Raw genomic sequence first — 16609 nt, forward strand, 5'->3', positions numbered from 1 at the left:
CCATCAGGAGCTACATACACAAGGATGTTTTCTCTTTCATTGTGTGTTATCACCTTTTCCATCATAAACTGTTGCACAGAGTTATGGCCATACTTATCAATCACAAGTATTTTTTGTCTTCTATTTAGAAAGTCATATAAATGATTTATGTTTGTTGCTAATTCTTTAACCTTAGCATTCATTTCCAAATAAAGATACCAAGATGTTAAATATAGCTGCTGGAAAAAGAGGCAATGAAATGATAAGAGAAGATTCCTTGGCTCTCATATCCCTCCCTGCATTACTATCATTCTCGGTTAATGAACTAGAGATTTCTTTACCTGATCTACCCATTCTTTACCTGATCTACCCCTTGAGGTCACCTGCACTATCCAACTATCTCAACTCATCACTTCCCTTTGCAAACTGAGATCTGGTCATTGTGTGTTGGAAGAAGCCAATCTATAAATCACAAGCCCATGTGATTTTCTATCAAGACTTACTGGAGTCCATTCCAATATTGTTTTATAGTCATTTTTTCACATTTTAGAAACTAATCATATTCAGTATATTAAAACTGTCATTTCTGCAAAAATTACTTTATACCACACTGCAGTAGGTAACACTATGGTTAGAATTGTTCAGTGAGAATATTTCTTTTATTTCCAGGCTTGTGGGAAAATAACCATGTGTCATAGTTAGCTTAATTCTAAGCCAGAGATGAGAACTAAAATAAGTTCTGAATAGGAGTAAATTCCAGCACTCAAAAGATGAAACAGCATTGCCCATCAAGACTAACATCTTTGAAAAAGACAACAAACCATGTATTGAATATGGATTAACTGAAAAAAGCAAAACATTGTCAAAACCATAGATCCTTACCAGAAAGGGACTCCAACAAACGCAGGAAACACACATTATACCCAGAAGCTGGATGACCATTTCAAAGTGATGAGACCTGCCTTGTCTGTGCTGCTGACTTCTAAACTTAACTTTCAAAAGTGAAATTCCCGTGATGGCATTGCAAACAAATGAAACACCCAGGGCTAGGAGCCCCAGAAAAGCAAAAAGTAAAAGATAAAACCTATCTTCCCAGTCTTTGATTTGATCTGTTTTGTAGAAACACCAGGTCCTCGAAGCTTGAATTTTATAGTCACGATGCCCAAGGATGGGCAGCAAAGCTACAAAAATAGCAAAAAAGCACACCCCACTCAACATCATTTTAACATGTTTGGTTGTAATTTTTGTAGAGTGAAATATTGGTTTGGTGACTCCAATACATCGCTCAATGGCCATCAGACTGCCTAGAAAAAGTGGGCACAGACCAGAGAACACCATGCAGATACCAAAAATACTGCAAAGGATATTTGACTTGTCAAAGTAGATCCAGTCTTTATCAGAAGCATACACAAAGACCGCTATAGTTCCATTGATGAGGTGCCCAAAGAAATCTGTGATCACTAGAGCACTAGCCAAAAGCAAAAACGATGACTTGTACTTCTGTCTAAATCTCTGGTATGCCTTCATGAGAATAGCAATGGCAAGGCTGTTCGATAAGATTCCCACTGTCATGAAGATGATTGAAAAAGATATTGAAAGGTCTTCTTCCAGCTGGCAAGTTGTATTTGAAAGGAGCTCAGATGCAGGAGACACTGACTCTATGGAACTGTTTGTGGACATTGTTGTGGAGATAAGAGCCGGCCACTCAAGTCATCTCCCTCTCAAGAGTTTAGGCTTGCAGTCCAGAGATCTGTAGCATAAAGACAGAGAAATCATGAGCCCTGGAAAACTGCTCATCTGGCATCCCATCACCCTATGGTGGGAATCAGATTTATCCAGCCTATCAGGAGCCAGGCTGCATCATGCTGAAAACAACACACATCTGCCTGGGGTTCCACATCTCATTTTCAAGGCAAAGAAGCTACCAGAACTAAGACCTCTTGGTTAACTTCTGTGTCTACTCTGCCAATGAGCACCTCCAAAATCTCCTCCTGACACTTCACTGACACCCTAAAACTTCAGATTTACCAAGTCACTTAACAAGACTAGATTTAAACCCAACCGAGTTTTTAAAAGTATGATAGTCTATTCTAATAACTAAGTGACGGTCTATACTTTTTGCTTTTTCCTCTGATGAGCTTTGCCCCAAAAGTGTAGATTATTCCTTTGGGAACTATGTCTGTTTGCCAGGCAGACAAAAATCATCATCCCCAAATTTTGGAAGGGTGCAGGGTGGAGCCGCAAGCACACTGACTCTGCATGGGCTTCTCTGAATAAGTTCTGAATTCGAGCTAAAACTATGTGATTTAGCTCAAATAACAGCAAACCACACACATCAGTGACCCAGGGAAGGCTACCACCTGTGCAGAAATGCAGGTGGGTGACAGCAAGGGAGACGGACCACCCTCACTGTGGGCACTTCTGCCTAGATGCTGCTGATCTTAAGTTACAGCTTCAGAGCAGCAATATCCAAGGCGAGTTATTCATTTGTAGCTCTTTCCCTAAGGCTTCCTTGGTAGCTCAGACGGTAAAGAGTCCGCGGCAATGCAGGAGATCCGGGTTTGAACCCTGGGGTGGGGGAAGCTCCCCTGGAGAAGGACATGGCAACCCACTCCAGTATTCTTGCCTGGAAAATCACATGGACGGAGGAGCCTGGCGGGCAACACCCCATAGGGTCGCAGAGTCGGACACGACTGAGCGGCTAATACACACACAGCTCTTTCCCTAGTGAGCTGAGACCTGAGTCACAGACCCTCTAAGCCCACCCCCGCCGCCGCCCCGCCCCGAGCTCTTTCGGCCGGCGTTTCCCCAACAGCTTTCCCGGAGGCTAGGAATTCCGAAGCCAGCCTTTCCTGGGACCGGCCCAAGCGGGGCCGCCCCGGTCTGCCCGCAGGGCGGCCGCCTCCTCCGAGTCTTACTCACAGCGCTACTTTCGCCCGCAGCTACCCCAACGCCCCCAAGGCCTCTGCTTGCAACATCCTTCCCAAACCTCTTAACTGGCTGAAACTTTCTGCGATTGCTCAAACGCCAGAGTGCCGGTCTCCCTCCCACCCCCGGGGCGCCGAAGACCTGCGCTGATCCGGACGTGGGGGTCGAAGGGTCGCGGGCAGGGAAGCGAGGGGTGAAAGGGGATATTTTCCTTCACCCGATTCCCTCCTCTTAGACCCGTTCTCCCGGGTCCCAGTCGCGCACCTCAGAATCCGGACGGGTCGGTCTTTTCTCTGCGACTGTATCCCCAGCTGGGGGCATCTGTTCCAAACTTGTTGGCCAGCGCAGGCTCAGGTACCCTCGGGTGCGGCCGAGAGTGGGGTGGCTAAACCTCAGCCGGCTTGAGCATCCAGAGACCAACGCGTGGGAATCTAGCCGCTAGAGGGGTGGTGACCTTGGCATCCCCGGCTGCGGGCAGGGCTCTAGGCGGAGCAGAAGGGCGCCCCGGCCCGTGGGCCATGCCGCGCCCCGCTCTGCTTCGCCGCCGCCGCCGATGCCGCCTGAGCGCAGCGCCGCGCCCGCGCCACGGCTCCGGCCCGGACTCGCTCTCCCCGCGCGTCCGCCCGCACGCTCGGCCAGCGCGGAACCTGCCCGCTGCGCGCGGCTCGCTGGATCCTTTAGCACCTAGCGGCGCTCGCCGCCTGGGCGGGGAGGAGGGCGCGGTTGACCTCCGCCCCTTCCTCCCCGCCCCTTTCGCCTTGAGCCGGACCCAGAGAAACTTCAGCACCGTGCTCAGATGCTACAGCCCCCCTCCTCAGCATCACTACGGCCCTCTTAGCTGCCCGACCACTTAGGGAAAAGTTTTGTTTTAAACTCATTCTCCAGCTAAAGGCGCCATCTCTACGACTGTAAAATAGGAATCGGGAGAGCCGAGGAAAGCGTGAAGACAGCAGTCGTGACAGCGTATTGAAACTGTCAGATTGTAGTTTGCCGACTGTTCATCCCAAATCCAGCTTAAAAAGAATAAACCAGGTACAAAGAAAGAGATGGTGCATTTGAGATGGTGGGCTTAGGGGCCGATATCCCCAAGATGTGAAAAACATTCGGGCCACGTGTTGTCAATGGGAAGTCACTGCCTTAGGATTCGTGGTCACTTAGAGGACTGGACTGTTTCTAGCTTTCTAAAGGTGAGAAGGGAAAGGGTGAGGCGTATTCTCGAAGGACACAGGCAGATAAAGCAATAACATTTTAGTGATTTTAAAAGCCCAATGGTGAGAGAATTTCTAGTGGTGTGTTTACTCAAAGAAGCTCTAATAAATTTTGCTGAAATCGTTTTATAATCAAGTAAAGAAATATCCACTATTTCATTAGGCATTGGAATTCGATTCATTTTAATGTTGTAACCGCTTTTTGCTTATATTGTTTTGATCTGTACCTATTAGCTTTATGTCATCTTCATAGTTTATGGAAATGTATTACTGATCTTTGCTCTTTTTGTCAGTAAAATATTGCCACAACTTATGTGAAAAACCAATGCCACGTGGAAATAAACCCTCTTTTCTCTGTTCTAAAATCAGAAGGGGCTTCTAAACTCCTGGAAATTAAAAAGAACCATAAAATGCTACAGTGAGATAAATAAATTAGCCATTAACTACAGAGAAGAATTATTGCAGTTTTTCTCTATGGTAGACACTGAGATTTTTTTTTTAATGATATGATCATAACTTGTAAAATAAACTATTACTCAGGTAGAGTCACTTGAAAATTCTGGTTAATCAAATATTCTAGTTAGTAGAGAATAGTATGTCTGAATGACCAGTGTCCAAAAAACAACTATGTAATAAACCACATGGAAAATGTGAATCACACAGAGCACTATTCTATCCTTTAGTGATTAATATCACTTGATCACATTGGATACAATTATCTATTTACTTACGCCTCTCCCACTGAACTGCATTTCTGCAAAGGTCTTATTCATCTCTCCATCCTCACCTAGGACTATCCTCCTGGTCACTTACTAACATTGTTTGAATTCATCAGTGGTACAACCAACATTTCTAGGATCACACTTCAAGACCTTAAAAAGTCCCCATCTCTCACTGGCACATCTCACTAACAACAGCTACTTAATCTGCTGAGTAAAAAAGAGAAAATTCTCATGAATGCCATTTCAAGTCATAATGTTTATTACATATATTCAAAACATTATTAATTTATTTTTCAAAGTGCTAGATAAATCCTATTTTTTTTAAGTATCTACTTTGAAAAAAAAGTGTCTACTTTGCATGTATTCTTGGAGTTCCATTTTTAGAATCCACTCCTTAATCAAGATACATTTCACCTGAATCTTAATAAAAGATTCTAAAGAACCTTCATCTCTTCTCAAGATAGAATATATTAGTATCAGTAGAGAAGGTACTAACTAATATGGAAGAGTAAATAATTAACTAACTACTTTTAAAAGAAAAAAATACATATCTGGCCTTATTGCACCCAAATCTGATCCCTGTTCAAAGTTCCCAATGGCAGCCTCTGACTGCTTATATAAGGAAGTGCTAAGTCACTTTAGTCGTGTCCGACTCTTTGTGACTCTATGGTCTAATAGCCCACCAGGCTCCTCTGTCCGTGGGATTCTCCAGGCAAGAATACTGGAGTGGGTTGCCATACCCTCCTCCAGGGCATCTTCCAGACCAAGGGATGGAACCCAAGTCTCCTGCGGCGCCTGCATGGCAGGCGGATTTTTTACTGCTGAGCTACCGGGGAAGCCCCATTGTAAGGAAGAAGCGCTGGCAAATCAGCAGATGATAGAAACAAACAGATCAAAAATTAGTTGGTGGGTGAAGGGGATGAGAGATGGTGAGGGGGCAGGTGAGAAGGGGGTTGGTTGATAAAATTCTTCTGAAAAACAGTAGTTGGGTATCATTACTGCTGAGAAGCAGACGCACATAAAACTCAACTTACACATTCATTCAACAAATTTCTTGAGTGTCTATTTTGCATCACACAGTTTCTAAGAGGCAGAAATACAGCTGTGTGGACAAAGCATCCAAGCCCCTGCTCTGGTGTGGCTTTGAAGTGAGGGAGGGCGCTTACTTTTGTGGTGCCTATGTCTAAAACCTTGATGTGATTTGATGGTTTCCCTTTAATGGAGCCAAAGCTGACGTCAGCCTGTCGACAGGAGATAACATGACAGGTGTGGGCTTGGCAGTCACCTTCGTTCAGGATTAGATGCAGAACACTGTGCTCAGAGAAGTGTGCACATTCTAATTAAAGTCAGAGAAACCGGGACTCAATGACACTGAGGACGGAGTAAAAACTCCATAAAAATTAAAAGGCGTGTTGGAAGTTGATTTTTATAGTTTTAATAAAACTGTCTAGGAAAACTTTTCTGGAATTTACCATTGACATTCATGCTAGAAACTATGTCCCAGTTTGGCAGTAATTAAAATAACAACTTCTTTTTTAAAAAAAATTATTATGTAACTCTTTGAAGCACCAAAAGTAACATATGTAATGCATTTGTAAGTTGTGAATTATTATATAAAATAAACACCCATGTACCTACTATCTAATTTAAGGACTATGTGGATTTCCTAGGGCTGCTGTTACAAAGTACTACAGACTGGGTGGCTTAAAAAACAGAAACGTATCTTGCAGTCTGGAGTTTAGAAATCCAAAATCAAGGTGTTGGCAGGGTTAGTTCCTCCTAGGGGCTGTGAGGGAGAATCTGTTTCATATCCCTGGCATGGCTTCTGATGATTTGCTGGCAGTCTTTATCATTCCTGGATTTTAGATGCATCCCTCCAATCCGCACTTTCATCTTCACATGCCATTCTCTCTCTTTGTCCTCACATGGTCATCTTCTTATAAGGAGACCAGTCATATTGGATTTGGGATCCACCCTACTCCAGTACGACCTGATCTTAATTGATTACATCTGCAACAACCCCATTTCCTAATACAGTCACACTCTAAGACACTGGGGGTTTGGATTTCAATTTATTTGGGGGGGGCGGAGTGTAGGGGGAAAGAGTCATTCAATCCTTTGCAAAGGCTATACAAGAACATTACTAACATTGTTACATCTATCTTCATGTTTCTGTCTCCATTTCATTCTTCTGTATCCCTCCCCCAGAGATAACGGAGATAACCACTATCCTGAATTGTATGTTTGTCATCATTCTCTTGCACTGTATTGTTTTATTACATAAATATGCATATGAACCAATGTATTATTTAATTTTCCTTGTTTTGTAACTTAACCTCCTGTAACTTATTTTTTTAACACAAGATTTATAAGATTCACAGATATTGTTGTATGCAGTAGGAGTTATTCATTTACAAAATTCTACAGTCACAAAAACTTGGATATCCAAATTTTTAAAATATCATCCTGTTAACGGTTACTAGGATTATTTCCAGTTTTCTGTTCTTAGAAAATAATCTACTATGAATAATCTTGTATTTATCACTTTGTGTAGGAGTTTCTCTAGGACATATACCTAGAGTGAAATCACTGGGTCACAGAGTTTGAGAATGTCCAACTTTCCAAGATAAGGTTGTGCCTAGGAGTTTTCTTTCATATTTGTGACAACACTTGGAATTGTCTATCTCTTTAATTATTACCAACCAGATGGTTGTAAAATAATATCACATTGGGACCTAAATTATATTTCTCTTTGCATTCCTATCTCTTTTTCTGTGAAATATCTGTTTGTCTCTTTTGTCCAAGTTTTTATTGGATTTGTTGTCTTTTTATTAATTCTTTATGTGTTCTAGATACTAATTCTCTATCAGTTGTAGAGAAAACATCTTTTTCTAAATCACAGCTTGCCTCTTCATTTTCCCTACTCTCCTTTCTTTGCTAGCATTGATTTACACAGTGCTTAATTTAATGTGATCAAATTTCGAGATCTTAAATCTCATCTTTTATGCTGTACTTTAGCATCTTTTCTGTCACATTTTAAAAGTCTTTCCAGAACCTGGATTATAAGATATTCTACTATATATTTTCTAAACATTTTAACATTTGTGCCATCCACATTTAAGTCTTTAATCCTACAGATAATTATTTTTGAGTATTTGTGAAGTAGGAATCCAGGGAGTTCCTCTATACAGATAACCAATATTTGTGGTGCCATTGGTAAATAATCTCACTATTATGGGTTGCATTATGACCTTTAAAATACATATATTGGAGTCTTAACCCCAGCACCTCAGAAAGTGACCTTATTTGGGGATAAGGCCTTTACAGAGGTAACCAGGTTAAAAAAGGGGCCATCAGGATGAGTCCCATTCAATCTGAGTGGTGTCCTTATAAAAGAGGGAGATTCGGAGACAGAGACACATACAAAGAGAACACCACGTGAACGTGAAGATGGCCCAGTTACAATACCTGCCATGGAAAGAGGCCTGGAACAGGGTCTTCCCTCACAGCCCTCAGAACAAGTCAATGCTGCCAACAGCTTCATGTTGGACTTCCAGCCTCCAGAGCTATGAGACATTTCAGTTAAGTCACCCCATTTGTGATACTTTGTAATGGCAGCCCTTACAGATTTGTACATCCTGCCTTCCTCATGAATCTAACATATATATCTCTCATAGACCAAGTTTCCACATATGCATGGGAAAATAATTATTCCTTGACAGAACTACCATACTCATTGGGTTCCACTGGACTCCGGTTCCCCTGGAAAGTACTATTTGGGGAGTTCTATTGTTACCCTTAGGATAAACTGAATTCTTTAAGGTGGTTTTCAAGACTCTTCTTAATCTATGTTCCTACTTCTGCCATGAGGCTTACCTCTCCTTCCTCAGCCCTGCCCAGTCAGGCTGACATCCTCAGCTCCTGCAACCTGTCCCTTGGCCTTCTGCCACCACTCTCTTAGGTAACCTTCCTTCAGTCCTTCACACACTGCCTGATCCCTACTCAGACTCCAGTGTTCAAAAATTAGTGTGCTTCTGTACATCATGCTAACTGCACGTCTGTCGTTGCCATTGCATGTCCAGCACTTTGCACATGCTGTGGAAAGAATGAATGAATGAAGGGGACATACTTCGGAAGTGGAAATCCAAGCACAAAGAAGTAACTTGCCTGATTAGAGTGGCAAATACATGTGACAAAACCACATCTATCTGACAAAAACCCATACTCTCACCAACTCTTCGTATGGCCTCTGGGTTTAATAGGACACAAAGTGCTGTCCTTTATGCACAGTTTGTTGCTGCTAATCCTACCACCAGAAGGGCAGATGCCTGTATTGTTTTTCTTTTGGTACAAGAAGTTTTGCAATAATCCATCTACATTCTTTCACAAGATCCAAGACCCACAATGCCACTGTTCCAGCACTTATGCTTTTGTTAAGTCTTCAAGACAGGCAAAATGGAAAATCTATGTGGTGAAAAGAAGGGAAAACTTGGAAGGAAGCAGAAGAGAAATGTATTGATTTTCTGCCCTTTGCCCAGCACTGTGATGGGTTCTTTAAGTGTACACATACACCATTCACTATTTATTCTACACATGTATTAGACTCAAAGTGAGCAATGTGTTATGCTAACATTTTGAAATGCAGGGATCAGGTAGCCCCTGTTTCTGCCCTCAAGGAGCTTAAAAATCTAGACTGGCATGCTAGTTCTTGTTCATGACCCCCTGTTTTTTTCCCTCTTTGTTCCATTTCATCTTCATCCTTTTCCAGGATTCCATTAGCCCTCTTCACATTTTTCTTCCTGTCTTATCTGACTTCAATATTTCATATAGATATTTAGGATCCAACTAAGAAGCAAATTTAATCCACCCAGTACCCTATTATCTTTAAGTGGCCCCTGAGCAGGTGAGACACAAGACATACAGTGTTTGACAAAAGTGAAGTGACATGGACAAGTTTGCACCAGGAAGAGAATGGACCAGACACAGCATCACAGAAACTCCTGAAGGCACTGGGGACCACAGACAGGGGCCACAAAGGAAGACTGTATTGCAAAGAAACTGCCACCTTCACTTTTTTCTGCATGCTTGCATATGAAAAGATATAGGATTTACATCTATGGAGGACTGACTGTGTCTCAATGCTAAGTGCTTTACATATATATTAAATTAATTTTTCCAAGAACTCTATTTAGAAAAGGCAAAACCATGACCTTCACTTTGCAGAGAGGTAATTGAGGTACAGAAAGATTAAGGAGTTAAACTGCTTAACATAGAGTGAATTCAGCACCTGGTCTGCCCAACTTCTTGATCCTAACTCCTGGCCAACTGCCTCACTGGCAGCTAAGACACCCTTGCATGCTGTGGTCTAACACGCAAGGTTTCCCAGTATTGGCAGCTGTCACAGAATGTCCTTTTGTGGCTAGGTGGTTATCAGGGGTCATCTTGATTCTTTATCTGCATTCAATACTTGTCTACAATTTTCTCATGGATTTTACTTCAGTGAAGTTTCAAAACACCCACATCCAAACCCAGAGCAAATCTGAAACCACATCAAAAGATCATGAGACCATCCTTGCCAAAGTAAAGAAAATCCCCCTTGAAAAGAAACATTAAAAATGAGTCCCTTGCTAGAAGAAGAAAATATTGATAGATTCACTTTTCCCCCAACTTGGCACAAAGGAGAAATTGCTTTCTCTAAAAGATGGAGCCGTCTCAGGGGTGTAAAAAAAATATCCAAAAGCTGAACTCAAGTAGGACTGCCTGCTTCATCATGCAGCCAGTGCCATCTTGAAATTTCTCAATCACTTTAGCTTTGTAAAGTCCAATGAGACAATGGAGCCTGCACCCCCAGCTGAGACCTCCAAATCTGGTACACACCCACATCCCCAGGATGGGCTTCCCTGAGATGGGTTCTTGGCCACCCAGTCCTCTGTCCCAGACCTCAGCCAGCCTCCATCGACACCCTCACATGGTAACTGCTGCCATTCTTCACCGAGGAAGGGGCCTGGCCATGAGATTGGGTACGGTGGGCATAAGGGTCACTCTTCACCAAGGAAGGGGCCTGGCCATGAGCTTGGGTAGCGTGCAGATAAGGCATCTCGGGGCCAAGCATGGCTGCTACACTCCCACTCCAGGTGAGCTTATCTGGGCCCGGGCAGGGCAGGCGTCTCACCCCCTCATCCAGCTACTGAGCACATCTGGACACAGAGGTTTAAGATCTTCACATGCTCAATGGCTCAATCGTGTCCAACCCTTGTGACCCCATGGACTGCAGCCCATCAGGCTCCTCTGTCCATGACATTTTCCAGGCAAGAATACTGGAGTGGGTTGCCATTTCCTTAGGGGTCTCCCATCTACTATGAACTAAGGCCGTAGGCCCATGGAAATAGGGAACCACCTGGTTCGACCACCCTGGCTCAAGCCAGGGTCACTGCACATGGGTCACTAGTTTGATGGGAGGAGGAACCCAGTAGCCACCAGGCTCAAGCAAATTCACACACATATTAAAGACGCTTGGGTACCTGTGAGGGTTTTGTATTGGCCCCTGTGCCCCCAAGGGCCCCTCTAAAAGCTCCATTCTGGGGAATTTTCTCTTCTTCCTTCCAAGTCTTTCTCATTCTGTCTTGAGTTTGTCTCTGACCAGCTCGAGGCAGCCTTGAAGGACAAGCCACAAAATAGAAATTGTGTAATTTTGGTGACTCCACACCCAAGTGAAATGTAATATTTGCATTTGAATTGGCATTGCACAATATAGAAAGGAACAAGAAAATTCATCTAGTAGTCTAACATTTTAATTTCTATTTCTTTAGAACATGAAGTAGCAAATAAACAACACCACGACAAGTCCAGAGAGAGACCAAAAACGGGAAAAAATTTATGTTGTAGTACTTTCCCCCTACTTTTTACATTTCTTTCTCAGCTTCCACACATCAAACACTGGATCCCAGTTTTCTGGGTTCCTCTAGGCTACAACATACAATCAATAAACATTTGGTAAGTGAATGAATAAATTTCTATAACAGTTTTCCCTTATGGCACTAAAAACTCTCTACCTGGTAAACTGACAGTGAGGCTGTGTCCTTTGTATTTTTGTATTTCCCTAAAACTCAGCATAATTCCTTTGTTGATGATCATTATAGTGTATTGAATCACCACATACACTTATATTTTCCCTTGTCTCAGTAACTGTATCTCTCTAGACATTGTAAAGTGGAGATCAAAATTATAGGCTGAATAAATAAAAACAAAAAATACTCTCAAATTATACAACACACAAGACAGAAAAAAATTGAGAGGAAAAAGTCGTTCTCAGATGGAATTGTGCAACTCATTAGCCATCTTCTCCACAACTTGCTTCCTACCCAGGCAAAGCTGAGGCATCAAGTCTCATTTTTCTAAAAGCCAGTTAGAACTTAGGGTAATATGGTTGATGTTGTTTCCCCTCCTATCATAAAATTTTTTTAAATCAAATTGAAAGTTGAAAGCTCCACATGGTCATAAACTTTTTTTTAGTTCAAAAAAATCTTGGCTCTCAGATGTGACTTCTCCAACAGTAAGAGGCTCTCATCTTGTGAAAGTGTCTGCCAGAACCAGTTATCACTAACCAGAGGGAAAACACTGCTGTCAGAACGCTGTGTCCTTGACAAACAGAAACTTAGCTTTTCCACACATGTTGGGAGTTTGTCTTTGCACATCATCATAATTGAGAATAAATCTTTATTCTCAACAGGACAATCGTCAGACAGAAATGTCTCCCTTTCCAGAACATTTCTCCTACACAATGAACACCTTCAGCATCTCCGCCACAGCTGATGGTCTAAGCACAGATGAATGAGGCTGGAACTCTGACTCAAAATGTGAACATTCTCCTGATATTTCTGTTCTTTGTAACAACCCAAGTATCCAGTGGGTCAACACACTAGCCACTTGTGATGCCCCCTCTCTCCCTACTCCAACAATGGTTCAACATGCCAACCTAGCCATCAATTCGCTGATTATCTTGGACAAGTCCCTGGGCCCTTCTGACCTTCAGATGCCTCATCTACACACTGGGGAACAAGAGGCAAGGGGGAGAGAAAAAGAGAAATGGCAGCGCTAGAATAGTCTTTAGGATTCTACGTTGTTGTTTAGTCACTCAGTCACGTTCAACTCTTTTGCGACCCCATGGACTGTAGCCTGCCAGGCTCCTCTGTCCATGGGATTTCCCAGGCAAAAATCCTGGAGTGAGTTGCCATTTCCTTCTCAAGGGGATTTTCCTGACCCAGGGATCAAACCCATATCTTCTGCATTACCAGTGAATTCTTCACCATTTAGCCACCTGGGAAGCCCTGATTCTAGATTAGTTCTCCAGAAAAACAGAATAAATAAGGTATGTGTGTGCTTGTGTGCACATGTGTGTATGTGAACATATACATTACAAATATATACAACACTCATATTCAAATATACATCATATATAAAATATATATTACATATGTATAATTAATATACTACATGAGTATTCAGCCCACAGGCAGAGACTCAGCAGAACCATGCTCCAGTTTGAGTCCAAAAGTAGATGGCTGGAGAATTCCCTCTCACTCGGGGGGGCCTGCCTTTTTGTTCTATTCAGGTGTTCAATGTATACACACACACACATACAGCCTAGTGGCTCTCTTTCTCTGCAGAACCTAATACAAAATCCTAATCCTACTCTTTGACCTCTACATGAGAACAACCATTCCATATACCAGGTGGGAGGTCAGGGCACCAGCATCTGGATAGCACTCCATACAGAATATGAGTCACACAGGGAACTAGAGGACAGAATTAAGAAACTAAGGGGAAAGCCATTTGTAAAGACTAGGTGAATGTAGTGGGATTGGTGGAAATCAGCTCACTGGACATGCAAGTGCCTAGGACTCATCCCACATACTCCATGGGAAAATCTACTCCAGTTCCCCCTGGCTTGTGATCTGAGTCCACTGATAGCTCCATCAGAACAGGCCCAGGAATCTGCTAAAGAAGATCCTAGCAAGGACAGACACACCCTGCTAATTCTACCACTGGCTTACACATTTATTCAACAAACGTTTATTTGTTTAGCTTAAACAAATTTCTGGATGCAATGATTTTAGGCTTTCTGGAGTGAGTTTGCCATCAAGTTAAAGAGCTAAAACTTAAGTGGGCAAGAAACCTTTGATAAAACTGGCATGATAGTCACCACCCAACTATAACTTGAAGAAGAAAGAGAAGTTGAGTTCATAATCCACACCACATCTGCATGTTATCTTAGAATTTAACCACACCAGGGTGTGGTATAGAAAACACACTGGGTAAGCCATGCTGCCACTGAAAGCCTGAAGGTGCTTGGAATATGAAATGAACCACTGGTCCAGGATTAGACTGACCATCACTGTGTCACTGTGACTTCAACTTGCCAAGAAATCTCCTCAAGTGGTCAGTCTAGGCTGTTTGGTCAGGAAGGCCTGAGGTTGACCCATCTAACTAAAATTTAATTACCTCTGCCTCATATATAGATTCTACCAGTTTCAGATACATTAAATTCAGACATCAGTTCAGTTCAGTACAGTCAACCCTATGAACTGCAGCACGCCAGGCCTCCCTGTCCCTCACCAACTCCCAGAGTTTACTCAAACTCACGTCCATTGAGTTGGTGATGCCATCCAAACATCTCATCCTCTGTCGTCCCCTTCTCCCACCTTCAGTCTTTCCCAGCATCAGGGTCTTTTCAAAAGAGTCAGTTCTTCGCATCAGGTGGCCAAAGTATTGGAGTTTTGCCTTCAACATCAGTCCTTCCAAAGAATATTCAGGACTGATTTCCTTTAGGATGGACTGTTTGGATCTTGCTGTCCAAGGGACTCTCAAGAGTCTTCTCCAACACGACAGTTCAAAAGCATCAATTCTTTAGCACTCAGTTTTCTTTATAGTCCAACTCTCACATCCATACTGGAAAAACCATAGCTTTGACAAGATGGACATTTGTTGGCAAAGTAATGTCTCTGCTTTTAAATATGCTATTGTACTTTGCACTTTATAAAAATAACAAAATAACATAACAAATGAAATAAAGTAAATACTGTGTGCTGTACTAACGAAAAAAAAATTCTGTCTAGGTTGGTCATAACTTTACTTCCAAGGAGCAAGCGTCTTTTAATTTCATGGCTGCAGTCACCATCTGCAGTGATTTGGGAGCCCCCAAAAATAAAGTCTCTCACTGTTTTCATTGTTTCCCCATCTATTTTCCATGAGGTGATGGGACCAGATGCCATGATCTTAGTTTTCTGAATGTTGAGCTTTAAGCCAACTTTTTCACTCTCCTCCTTCACTTTTCATCAAGAGACTCTTTAGCTCTTGTTCGCTTTCTGCCATGAGTGTGGCGTCATCTGCAAATCTGAGGTTATTGACATTTCTCCTGCAATCTTGATTCCAGCTTGTGCTTCATTCAGTCCAATATTTCTCATGCAAATAAGTTAAATAAGCAGGGTGACAATATACAGCTTTGACAATATAAATCCAGACATAGACTATATCAAAAGTGCATAATATAATTCAAGACTATATGCCAGAGGAAGAAAAAATTTGAGAAGAAATTACTTCATCAGAATTAAAAGCTTGACCTTAAAATAAGCAAATATTTATAAAATTAAAAGAGGCAGTGATATCTGCTAAACTTAGTTGTTTCAAGTACAGTCATTATATATTTACACTCAAAAGCAATGGAAAACTTTTGTCTCACCTACATCATCGGCTGATTGATTTCACTCTCCCAAACTGGTATTTTGAAACTAATTTAGAAGATGTCTGTATGTCTACAGTTATCCCCTATTTAACTTAACAGACCAGATAGTAATGGTTTCCTCTTCCTAACAGTAGACTCTACAAAGACTTACATAAATAGCCTGAAAACTACTTTTCTAATCGTCCTCTGCCTCTCACCTTAATCACCTTGGCTATTTTTCCTGCCTTAGGGTGTGTGTACGGTTGTTCTCTCCATCTGGAATAATTTTCCCACATATATCCACTTAGCCAACTCCTTTACCATCGTCATGTCTTTGTTCAGATCTCACCTTCCCAATGAGGTCTGTCCCCTAGTTACACCGTAAAGTATACGCACCCCCCCATCCCTCACCAGCGCGCTGCACGGATCAGGCCCTCTCCCTCCCTCCTACTCCCTGCTCCTTTTTCTCTTTTCCATAGTGCTTTCTACCTGCTAACAAAATATGTGATTTCCTCATTTATTATAACTTTTTTGCTATCTCCCCTTCTAGAATGACATCTCCATGAATGCTTTAGTGTCCCATGGCTGCAATAACAAACTACCACAGACTTGGTGGGTTAAGCAACATAAATGTGCTCTCTTATGGTTCTGGAGGTCAGACGTTCAAACTCAGCATCCATGGGCTTCCGTCAAGGTATCAGCAGGGAGGCTCTGATGGAAGGATCCGTCTCTTTCTCTTTCTCAACTTTTAGAAGCCATCCTCATTTCTTGACTTGTGGGCCTTTCTTATAATTTCAAAGTACACCACTCCAATCTCTACCTTCTCCTTTACTGAAGGAAAATCTCTGTCTCCCTCTTGTAAAGACACTTCTAATCACACTTAGAGGTGCACCAGGATAATTCAGGATAACGTCACATCTCAAGGTCCTTAACTTAATCCTACCAGCAAAGACCCTTTGCCACAAAAAGTAACATATTCACAGGCTCCTGGGACCATGATGTCAACTATTTTGGTGGGCATTTCTCAGCCTACCTCAATGAGAATAGGAATC

At 42.4% G+C, this 16609-nt stretch overlaps 1 protein-coding gene across 2 annotated transcripts in view; it reads right to left on the reverse strand.

Moving 5' to 3' along the window:
* The window catches only part of PTGFR (prostaglandin F receptor), a 56133-nt gene extending 52830 nt beyond the window's left edge, over nt 1-3303 (reverse strand). The window contains exons 1-2 of one of the 2 annotated variants that reach the window (XM_065910414.1): nt 3172-3303; nt 862-1729 (exon numbers count right to left, since the gene is read on the reverse strand). In XM_065910414.1, the coding sequence (XP_065766486.1) occupies nt 862-1659 (798 nt within the window). In that variant the 5' untranslated portion in view covers nt 1660-1729; nt 3172-3303. Of the gene's footprint in view, nt 1-861; nt 1730-2605; nt 2700-3171 lie in introns of those variants that run through there. The other variant, XM_065910422.1, reaches the window with a different exon arrangement.
* Between the last annotated feature and the right edge of the window lie 13306 nt (nt 3304-16609).

The sequence above is a fragment of the Muntiacus reevesi genome, chromosome 1, assembly GCF_963930625.1.
Source record: "Muntiacus reevesi chromosome 1, mMunRee1.1, whole genome shotgun sequence".
NCBI classification, from domain to species: Eukaryota; Metazoa; Chordata; class Mammalia; order Artiodactyla; family Cervidae; genus Muntiacus; species Muntiacus reevesi.